The sequence below is a fragment of the Daldinia decipiens genome (assembly GCF_022478715.1).
Source record: "Daldinia decipiens strain CBS 113046 unplaced genomic scaffold F4813scaffold_21, whole genome shotgun sequence".
NCBI lineage: Eukaryota > Fungi > Ascomycota > Sordariomycetes > Xylariales > Hypoxylaceae > Daldinia > Daldinia decipiens.
In genome coordinates this window covers 301,625-313,304 of record NW_026054564.1, presented here as the reverse complement: position 1 = coordinate 313,304, position 11,680 = coordinate 301,625, and the positions used below count along the sequence as shown (strand labels likewise).

General features: G+C 45.0%; 1 protein-coding gene across 1 annotated transcript; it reads left to right on the top strand.

Moving 5' to 3' along the window:
- Nucleotides 1-2,739: 2,739 nt before the first annotated feature.
- Nucleotides 2,740-5,670, top strand: F4813DRAFT_362949 (mitogen-activated protein kinase HOG1). Its single transcript, XM_049243667.1, has 9 exons — nt 2,740-3,464; nt 3,530-3,577; nt 3,682-3,811; nt 3,885-3,928; nt 3,987-4,086; nt 4,157-4,513; nt 4,564-4,642; nt 4,697-4,880; nt 4,968-5,670. Exons 1-9 carry the CDS (start codon nt 3,409-3,411, stop codon nt 5,041-5,043), a joined length of 1,074 nt encoding a protein of 357 aa, XP_049098676.1. The 5' UTR covers nt 2,740-3,408; the 3' UTR covers nt 5,044-5,670.
- The last annotated feature ends 6,010 nt before the right edge of the window (nt 5,671-11,680 follow it).

Below are 11,680 nucleotides of genomic sequence, written 5' to 3'. Positions count from 1 at the left end.
TAGGTAGGTACACAACGTATAACTGATGGAGCGAATGCTCCGGGTCTGCATGTCCAATACTCGTCCTTCCCCAGCTCCCGGAATTCCTTTTCATATGGGGATGTCTTGACTTCCGGTTTTTTTGTTGGCCCGGTCTGTTCTCCAATTGAGAGTAAGAAAATCGACATACGTCATTGCACGTAGTTGTGCCCTGGCGCCGTCTCTCCATTTCTAACTCCTCCCCCTCCTCCTCCACTGTACCCTATGTAGGACTTACCTACCTAATCAGGACGGTGAGCCGAGACGCCTTTGGCCGGATCGTGAGTAACCGTCTTTTAGCACGACCAACTCCACAAGATTAGGTACCTCCATTGGTGTGTAATTTTTGTAGACCGCTTCGTTACCTAAGGATCTCAGGTGCTAGCGCTGCTGGAAAACGGGTCACAAGCCCTCTTTTGCGCTTTGGGGTTAGTGCCCTATAGACCCTATAGGGATGTTATAGGCCATACGGCGGACGAAGGTTGAGGCTGACGGGATACATGCATCGGCGATGGTACGCGTAGAATTCGATTGTCGGATACCTTGCGAAGGCCTGCCATGCATACGGTCGGATCCTGAAGATCATTCTACTAGGCCTTTCTGCGTCGCTCTTCGTTAAAGACCCAAGGGGCTTATTAGCATAAATCGCATTAACAACTTCTTTTTATTGCGGTGTTACTACTATGGATATTACTATTAAGTAGGATCAAGTTGCCGACTGAAGCATATATTGGATGCATATCTACATCCTAGGAACATTATGTGTATGTCTAATCTAGGATGCAACTTGCTTACCTGGGGATTTTGCGCCTATACAAAATTGAGGGGCAGCGGAGGAATAACAGATAAATATGTAGACATGACGTCATTCGTCTCTAAGAGGAGAACAACGTACACCTGATTGGTTGCCGGTGCTGGTTTCGGAGCAGGCATCTTTTATTCTCTATCGAGGTGCCTTCGTCGAGCTATGATTCGGAAGATAGACTTGTACGTGATACGTGATGGCATTCCGTTGAATTACCCCCCTAGCCGTCCTCGGAATCGGCAGAGCGATGGAAGGGGGCGGAAGTATTGGATCCTCTGCCGGCCAACCCAGTCTCGTCGGCGTTATTAGCCTACCATTAGGGTGACACTCACCAACGCAAAGCAGTACTGCATATATGCATCTTCAACTCAACAGATCCCCTACTCGATGAAGCAAGTTGAAGCAAATTATGGGCCAAAACAACTTGTCTGCTAGCTGTTGTCATAAATTCGACAAATAACCTTGCGAGCTCGGGCAACACCAGATAGAAAGATAGGTATCAATACAATCTGTAGGTCCTATCATAAATGCAACTCACGAATTAAGAGCCTCATGCTGTGCCGCCTCAGGCTCGACAACTCTTAAGCATTGGTCTCTTATCTCTGGAGGGAACAATACAATATGGTAGGTTAAATCGTTATTGAAACGAGACTTAAAGCCCTTGCTTCCCAGTTTTATTACCTACCTACCTACCTACAGTAGATACCTAAGTACCTAATGTACATTATATGATACCTTAGGTTAGGTAGTTATGTATACATACCTACCTACATATATAATCGCAACAGTTAGGTAGCTTTTAGGTAACGGGCCGATCCTCGTGTAACACTTACTGAGACCCGGTCGGCACCTCATTCTTCCCACCACTTCAAGGATTTATATTGTCGAGCGCTACCTATCAACGGATGCCAGCAGAGATCGACACTCTATTTTTCCCACCACGTGCGGTTAGGTTCGCATTTAGAATATTAGGACAGTCTTGGGACGGCATTTCTGTCAAATCCCATCCTTAAAAGGGTTTTCTTCTTTTTTTTCTTTGTATAATCCATGCAAAGTTTGGGGGGTGAGCGCGGTTGATCTTGTTACTCTGCTGTCTCTGCTGTTTCTGTTACTATTCATAGATAATAGGTATACATATAACCTAGAACTACATATCTATACATATATGCACTGGTATCTTTTAGTCCCTATTATTACATAAGAATACAACATGTCAACTGCCATGTTGGGGCACCGGCTGCAAGTTAGATACATGAGGTATCAGAGATGGGAAACATCAGATAGGTAGTCGTGCATCATGCTAACCGGCATGGCATGGCATCGTCTCTTCGCATGATTGACTGATTATATCCTATATCTGATATTATCGTACTATCGCTAAACTGAGCCTAGTTGACATTTTTCCACGGACGTTGCAACACAACAACGACAACATCATAAAATTAATAACGCATTTGCGATTGGAGGCTCTCGGTTTTGAAAACGACACCTGTTTATAATGTTGCTAGGTTATACGATACGACTAAATCTGTGTGGTTATGGTATCTACATACTTGAAATCATGTATGAATGTACCTTACTATACCTTATCAAGGTACATGTAGTTTCTTTTATAAGTGGGTCTAACTTCTTCTACCTCTACATTACATGTACCTAACTAATGTAGTGATCAAGCACATTATGTATGTGCATTGTAAGGGTAGAGCGACATATTGGAACTCACACTCACCCTGACTTCCTAGGTAACCTTCAATACCTCTTCTACCTACGTCTGTTTAGTACATGTACTTCTTCGACAGGCTAAGCCTATACCTACTAGTAGAGGTTTTATATGTATAGTACTTTGTAGTTAACTACCTAGGTACCTATTATTATACTACATGTATGTAAATTCTTTCGCATAGCATCAGCCACTTGTCACAACTTGCCCGCGAATGGCTAGGGGTACCCTTAATAGGTGGATAGCGTACCTAACATACTAACCTACATGGTAGCGTTACTTGCTAAGAGGTAAAAGGTCTAGCATTTTTGTTTCTTATTTTTACATAGAAATTCTCGATCGCGATCGCCACTCGAAAAGGTGTCTTCGAATCGCCGTTCCAGCGTGCTCCTAAAACCTTATCCACAGCACAGCCCAACTCTCTCAACTGGAAAATCCTGTTCTTTCATCCCACTTTTCCCATCTATCAACGGCATTTCAAGATTGCCATTCATTTCAACTTGGCCTTCTATACCTTTTTTCTATTCACACCCTTCAACATTAGAACAGTAAGAAAAAGAAGAAGAAGAAGAAGAGAAGAAAAAGAATTAACAGAACGGAAAGGTCGTTAAACTCTATATTTGTCTACGCCACGCTTAACCCCCTACTTACCTACCAACCTACCAACCTACCAACCTACCAACTTGTACAGTAAACTTACCTAACTGTACACGGTTATCCGGATTTCTGCCCCTCGTTCCCCCCCCTCGTTTTGATAGCTGACAACGCTCCGTCGTCTCACCTTTATTTTTTATTTTTTTTTGATCGCCGTCCAAACTTTCTCACCACCCCGCCTCCTATAATAAACTATAGCTCGTTATTCGCCATGGCCGAATTCGTACGAGCTCAGATCTTCGGAACGACGTTCGAGATCACTTCTAGGTATGCCGGCTTTTCACAGCGCCGTCTACCAACCGACTCCGAATTGACATAATACTCTACAACAGATACTCGGACCTGCAGCCTGTGGGCATGGGTGCTTTTGGTCTGGTCTGGTACGTCATATCCTTGCCCAACTACTACTACGGCTACCACTGCGCCGAATAGTTTCGAATATAGAACCTAACGACTAACCAAATTTGAAATTGTCCTCATGTAGCTCCGCGAAAGATCAGCTCACAAACCAAAATGTCGCTGTCAAGAAGATTATGAAGCCCTTTAGCACGCCCGTCCTAGCTAAGAGAACATATCGAGAGTTAAAGCTACTAAAACACCTCAGACACGAAAATGTTAGTTCAAGTTGTCTCCCTAGAGGAGATTTATATCATTACTCTTTACATCATTACTCACGCCAGTCTCTAGGTTATTTCCCTCAACGATATCTTCATCTCGCCCCTTGAAGACATGTATGCAAGCCCAGAACAGAGCCTAAAATCTACTATAATATGCTAACACGCTTACCAGCTACTTCGTCACAGAACTGCTTGGGACAGATTTGCACCGACTCCTCACGTCGAGACCTCTAGAAAAGCAGTTCATCCAATATTTCCTCTACCAAATCATGGTGCGTGTACCCTTTTCGCGTTTGGCGGGTAACAGAGGGTAAAAGACTAATAGGTATAAAAAAAATCTAGCGAGGTCTGAAGTATGTCCATTCCGCTGGCGTCGTCCATCGCGATCTGAAACCTAGCAATATATTGGTCAACGAGAACTGCGATTTGAAGATTTGCGATTTTGGCCTTGCTCGAGTCCAGGACCCCCAGATGACCGGATATGTCTCGACAAGATATTACCGCGCCCCGGAGATTATGCTCACCTGGCAGAAATACGACGTGGAAGTCGATATCTGGAGTGCAGGGTGCATTTTCGCCGAAATGCTCGAGGGGAAACCGTTATTCCCCGGAAAGGACCACGTCAATCAGTTCTCCATCATCACCGAGCTGCTCGGTACTCCTCCGGATGATGTTATTAACACAATTGCTAGCGAGAACGTATGTCGGCGCTTCTATCGTTTGGCGACTTCTACTGACTCGGAGTGTAGACATTGAGATTTGTCAAGTCTTTACCAAAACGAGAACGACAACCTCTTAAGAACAAGTTCAAGAACGCTGACCCAGCAGGTTTGTTTTCAAAGTCTATGCTCTATTTTGTAAACATTGCTGACAGTTGGGTAGCTGTTGATCTACTTGAACGTATGCTAGTATTCGACCCTAAGAAGCGAATCACTGCAGCCGACGCGCTAGCACACGAGTACCTTGCTCCTTACCACGACCCCACTGACGAGCCTGTCGCTGAGGAGAAATTCGACTGGAGTTTTAACGATGCTGATTTACCTGTAGACACTTGGAAGATCATGATGTGAGTATTTTTATGACTCCTGGATTAGCATTAGTCTAGTCGAAACCACACATGAGGCGTCGATGACTAACAATTTCGAGGCAACAGGTACTCGGAGATTCTTGACTATCATAACATGGAGTCAAGCACGGCCGGATTCGAGGATCATTTCAACGGCCAATAGAGAGCGTTGCAGTTCTCAGAGCGGTTCTACAGGCGGCAAGCATAGTCTACGGCGACGATCCTACGGTTAAAGGTAATCTGCATACAACCCCAGACACAACCCCAGACACGAATCATGTTCTGGCGTTTCGAGACAGTATTATTGGCTTGGACTACGCCATGAAAAATCTCCTTCGAGGGAGAGAGGAGACTTGCCATCAGCGAGGAGTATAAGAAATACGGGAATATATGAGGATATGCATTTGGCTGATGATGGACAATGAGCAGCGAGGCTCTACGCGGCGGTAATATAAAGCGTAACAAGGGGGCCAAGGGGAGGGCACACGCGCTAGCTGTGGGGTGGACATTCTCCTTTTCTCGGGATTGGACATGTGAGGGAGGGGAGAATGCGCAAGCTTACAGCGTCGAAAGCAATTTTGATGCCGCAAAGCAACGAAGTAACAATGAAGCATTCGAAGGCGCGAGGAACAGTTAGCCAGGAGCTTGGGCCTTTTTTTTTTTTTTTTTTTTCCAAATCAATAAGAGACAGACCGACCTTTTTTCGAATATAAGGCCGAACGAATAGATACTCCCGGTATGGATATGATAAAAGGGATAAAATAATAGAAAGCTTTAGCCCCAACGTAAATATATCGGCTTTATCGGTGATGTTACATGATGTGATGGCTTGTTTTAGATGGGGTGTTTCTTAGGGGTATATTGAGGTCTCTGAAAAAGAGAAGGGGTTTCTGTGTAAGCCGTTTTGTACGGTGACGGTAAGACGGTTATGTCTAGGTTTATGATAAAGAGGATACGGGATTAGATGGTAGTACATGATAATAGGTGGTTTGGTGGTGTATATCTACTCGGAAGGGTCTTGTGAATTGGGAATTAAGGTGGAACGAGGAGGACCTACTGGCTCGGTTTGATTTGACGGATTGCTTGCGGGTCTCGGTGGTAGGTGATGTTTCTGGGAGGAAGTCGTCGATAGGGGATGTATATAGATGAATGGTCTTGGCTTTGGGGGGACTTGGTTGAGTGGCTTTCCCTGACAGGGCAGTGAAGGGCTATCTGATCATTTTCGTGTAGAATAAAGCCGTTGCCGGTTTAAGGGTGGGCTGTGAAGCGTGTTACTAGACACTGACTACATGTTCTTGGTATCGAAACTATAGGCAAGTAGAGTCCAATGATGCTTAGGAGTACTAGAAATTTGGATAGCTTCACCGAGGATGCATATTCTACTCTGGCCTTGTGTATCGACGAAAAGATTCAGCTCGGGGGGAATATATGATTATTATATTGATCAAAACTCAACGAAAGTGTTTCATCCGCCTACTATAATAGCAGCTATGATGACATGTGAGTGTCAAATTAATAATACTTCGAAGTCTACTCTAATGAAAATGTACTGTATCATGTTGCCCATTATTCAGATTGGTTAGCACGTTCTACACCCTTACGGCAACCGACTCTAGCGTTATACACATAGTAACGATCTTAATCCCATGGAATACGTCATAAAACGTAGCGCTCATGTCTTCATTAAAATCAGGCACACCAATGTTAAGGCTACCAGATTAGGAAACAGTCAAGGCCAGGATATGCATCAGATTGGCCTATTTTAGGGAGGTAAAGGAGTAAAAGGGAGAGATCCCCTCACCAAAGCTGGGGGATCTATTCCCGAGGTAGTACTTGAGCTCATATCGGTTGTGTCTGACTGCCGTATGTGATGCAAGGATGTATATATTCAATGCTGATATCCGGATCCAGTTCCTGTCTCCTTTACTGGCGTATTCGTCATTGGCCCTCCATGTGATCAGAACCGTTACTCAAGAGATTCTCGACGGCTAACTAAGACGAAATCTCAAGCTGCATATCCGGGCTTTGTGATGTAATCTGGTGAAAACACGATCTTTAGCTGAGGGGTGTCTTGTTTTAGCGTGGGGGTGGAAGGAAAAGGGGGCGTGGGCCGCTAGCATATCCCCTCTGATAATGAGGTAGATATTCAGTAGAGAATTTAAACTACAATGGCGGTTATAGCATCTCCGGTTTGAGGTACGTTATACACAAGCTAACTAGTACCTGAAGAAATTAAAAGGCATAGTGAACGTTTGCCTGTACTTGGGCCAAGGCATCAAAACATAGGAGCCTGAGTACAACGATGTATGGATATGCTACGTACCTAATTAAGATTCAGGAGAGTGTTGAGAGAATTCTACTCTACTACTATAAAATTATACATATACATGGTATATTAGAACCAGACGACTCAATAGACTAAAGGTCGTAGACGTAGGGATTCGAAGGTTAGAGAGCGGACTGCATTAATTGCCAGTATAGCTAACGTTCAACTTGATCCTATCTACTGGGTATATCTATAGATGAATTACTAGTTTAGCTACTAGTATGAAAGTAGCTCTTATAACACGATAGTTATATATAGTACGTCAAGTAGGCAGTTATCGTGTTGTCGCTTCATAGGAACAAGCTGTTCCCGTTCCCAATACCGAGGTATTCTTCTTTACTGACTATATTTCTATGGCGATTAATCTATTCTTGGATACCTGATCTGGTGATTATAACCTCTGTTAGTCTATGTTGGTCTAGCGATACCGCAGTTCCTAGTGGTTAAGCGAGCGCTTCCCACCCAGCACGTGTGAATATCTATGTGCATATTTGCCGCGAAGCAAAAAGTTCTTTTAGGTTCGGGATAAGCCGTGCTTCTATAACATATCCCAGATCGCCCAGGAAGAAGATTTCTGCTTCGAGTTTCGTGTTCTATCGGTGTTCTGGATTGAATTAAGCCTACATCGGGTTGACCTACCTATTCCGTGACCGACTCATTCTTGATTCCGTAATCGATATACATACGCCGGACGTTGGGTATATATAGCATCTGAAGAACCTGACCATGGTGTCGAATCACCTGGTCGTACACCTAGTTGTCTCAGACGACTTTTGACGCGGTCACCTAAACTGGAGTACACATTAGTAAATCCAGATATGGAAAAGACAAGGGGTGCGTATGACAAAAACGTCCATCGTCCAAGTGTGAGGAAAAGTCTTAGATACCTAGGTAGGTATGTATAAAGTTAGATCATACGGTTAGCTGTATATTAAAAGGTAGATATGTGCGGCAACGCCTGCATTGTAATAGACCTCCGTGGCTTTCTATCCACTTAATTACGGGATACCCCTAAACCGTACGACACCTCGGTGAAGACATGGACTCAGTCTTCAAGACGGTATGGTAAAGAATTGCTTAAGGCACAGTGTATATACCTCGAATCTTGGATGGATCGTTATACGGCCGTTACCTGGGGATAGCGACACTTGCGTGGTCACCGAATTCTAGATGATCCTTAATATTTCTAGAAAATCAATCTTAATCGGTTTAAAATTGGTCTGGCGGTCAGCCTCCAAAGACAATGTCACTATGGTCCCTGACTACGGGGGTGAGATACCGGCCTTACGCCAACTGCGATGGTTTCAGTCGGAGTAGGTAGGCAAGGCGTAGATTAGATACATTTCGACTCGGCCACATCGTTCGGCCGGTGCCAAGACCTGGGCTTTTCGATATATCATTTCCACAAAACCGTCGACTGCGTGCTTACGGGCTTCGGCATTCTTGTATATGAAAGATTCGCTACCAAAACTACCTTTTTAGACCTCGGACACCGGAAAGAAATGATGGCGTCAGAGATGCTCCTAAGCGGTCGTCATCGCTGCCTCGTTCGGATTTCATGCAGGAGGTTAGGAGGTGCCATAGGGGAAGATCTCTGCTACCCACGGGCGGTGGATGGACAGCCACCAAGATCTCATCCGTCCGAGCAGGGCTACGGTAGGAAAGGGGAACGTCTGTCGGGATGCCGATCATGAGCCTCACTCTAGACTCTATCCGCAAATCAGTTCCCGAGTCGTAACTGGACATAAGCCAGGCACGTGGAGTTACAGAATTTCCTCGACGTTATGCGGTTTGTCAGCGCTATTACTCGCCTTTCCTTGGCGGGGAGGCATATGCGATGGAACTGCAGACGGGCCCTGCTGGATATAATGCTGCCCCTAATGGGGGGCAAAACTGGTTATAGTAGGTGATAGCGATGTCCGTCGAATTACCTACTCCTGGCCTGGTGGAGTTGCAGCTATTATTAAATAGAAACTACCAGGAAATAGAAAACGAACGATACTTCTATAGCCGTTATGATAGACGAAAGAAACGGACGAACTTACTTACCCTCCACTACGGATTGTCCGATAATTCTTTTACGCCGAGACTAGAGAGCGTACCTATCGTGGCCTGGCTTTACTTGTCCGACCTTCCCACCCAGCTGCCACCTCAAACTTGGTGTGCTGAGCTGTCTATCATGCACTCCAGTTTTTTCTCTGTGCGACTCGTCCCCTTCCCCGACTATCCCTTTTCGTCGACCTGCAGTCGGACTCCCTGCTTACTTACCTGTGGCTGAAAGATTTGTCTCTCTTCTGTTTGCCTCTTACTACCGCTTCCGCCTACCCCCTTGACAGCACTAGCAAATCATCTTCGCGTCAGTTGATCAGCTGCCAAAACGGCCGGCTCGAGCAATGCATCTATACATATAGATCATAGGAGAATCCATAGCGGGAGCCCGGCAGGCAGGTCACCGACCTGGGGTTGGCTGGGATGTCGAGAGGAATTTGACCGAGCCGAATGGGCAATTCCGACGCTTCCGTGCGACTCTTCGTCAGCTTCCAGAAGCTTTCCCAAACGTGCCGCTGCGACACAACCCTCCACGGGAGTTTTTTCTGCCTTCTAGCTAAAAGTGAACACCTGCGGGGTTACTTGCAGGCCATACTATACTTGATTTATGCTATGGTTTTTGCGTAGATGTAACATAGCTTGCTTGTACCATGGCTCTCGTATTGCAGCGAGATGCGCGTAGTCGCCGCATCGATACCCGCCTCATCTATAAACACTGATCTTCTAACCATACATCCTTCCTTGTGGGTTGGTACGGGGACTACGGGTCTGAGCCCTGTCCAAGTCCTTGACTACCTACCTACCAACCTTGTCTGCCTAGCCAAATTATAAACGTCATTTTGATCCTGGGTTTCTTAGATTCTGGCCTAATTGGATGGCGAGACTAGATGGGGGTTCTGCGACCAAGTCTCTACATTCAAAGCTTTAGGGACGGTGTCAAGTTTCTAGATGATGTAAAGGAATAATGCGGCTATTGAGTTGCCAGCCGCTTGGAACCACTTCCTTGGTCCTTAAAACCAATACGATCACGCAAGCGTCCCACCAGTTTGGACCCTGAGCTTACCGAGCCCACGGCACGCCCTCTAGTTGATGACGGCAATGATCTAACGGTCTTAAGGTTTCGTGCTCTGCAATCTAAGTAATGATTGTAGAAAATGGGGGGCGCGGGGGGCAAAGTAAAGAGTCACTGTTAATGAATAGATATTTCCTAAGGTGTCAGCTGTTGGCGTAGTGGCTAGGCGGTTATGTCGTTGCTCACGATGTCCCTCTGCACGCTGGCAGGCGATGCTAGCGTCATCCAGCTGAAAAATGACCTTGACCGAGAACAGTTAAGGGTATATTATGACCAGGCTTGACCCCAGTTCGGAGGATATTAATGAGGTACCTACACACTAAAAGTCATCCATCAGTGATACTCGTGATCACGATGCAGACTTACAAGTTATGTGATTATATATTTTGAGCATTTCGAGCTACGCATATTGTTTTTTATTCTTCTTGCGATTAGTGACTTTTAAATATAGCCAATAGGTATTCTTGTGGGACAAGTAAGAAAATTTCTGATGAGAGATGTGATGAAGATGGAGGAAAAGCGTTTTTAAGCTGCATAGTGGAACTTGTGTAGAAACTAAAATGCATCCCGTGCATAATGATCCACGCGTTAATGCATTATGTACCTAGGTACCTGTAGATGTTCTCAGCTAAATCTTGCCAAGACCTGGAGAAATCGACCAATCAATCAGCTTGACCCCAGTCCCCACAAACCGACCCATTCTCTCTTGAGATTTTAGACTTTGATCCGCTAGTAGATTATTGTCCTGGGGTTCCCTGGTTTTGAAGCCACCGCGAATCCCATGCTCATGTACCTACATGATAACCAATACAAATATGCACGAAACATTTATTCGGCGCAGTCCGATGAGTCCAACTTTTACGTACCTTGAATGCCATTACTATTTGTCAATGATTTCTTAATGCGTTTAACCCATGCTAGACCTATAGAATATTTTATAATATCCCAAAGCGGTACCTTGCATCTATTAACTCACACATATATGTACCTAATATATATCAAGAATCACATTGCTACCTACCTACAGTCATCCCACTTTACAGCTACGTATATAAATACATTATATATTAGGCTGCGGGGCTAACGGTAAAAAAGCTACGTCTACTACCACATAAGTATGATGATGTAGGTAAGACGACATGAGCAGCAAGGGACCATGGCACATTTATCCCGTGCCTTCGTAGATAATTCGTAACCACCAGCACTAGTGGTTTGGTTGTTTTCCGAATGGGAGGGGTCCACGCGACTGGATCACACATCATCTAATAAGGTACCCACGGAGTATTCAGCAAAGCGGTAAGTCACTAATACATAAGTTAAGACTTCTGTTAGTTAACTCAGTTTAGGTAAACT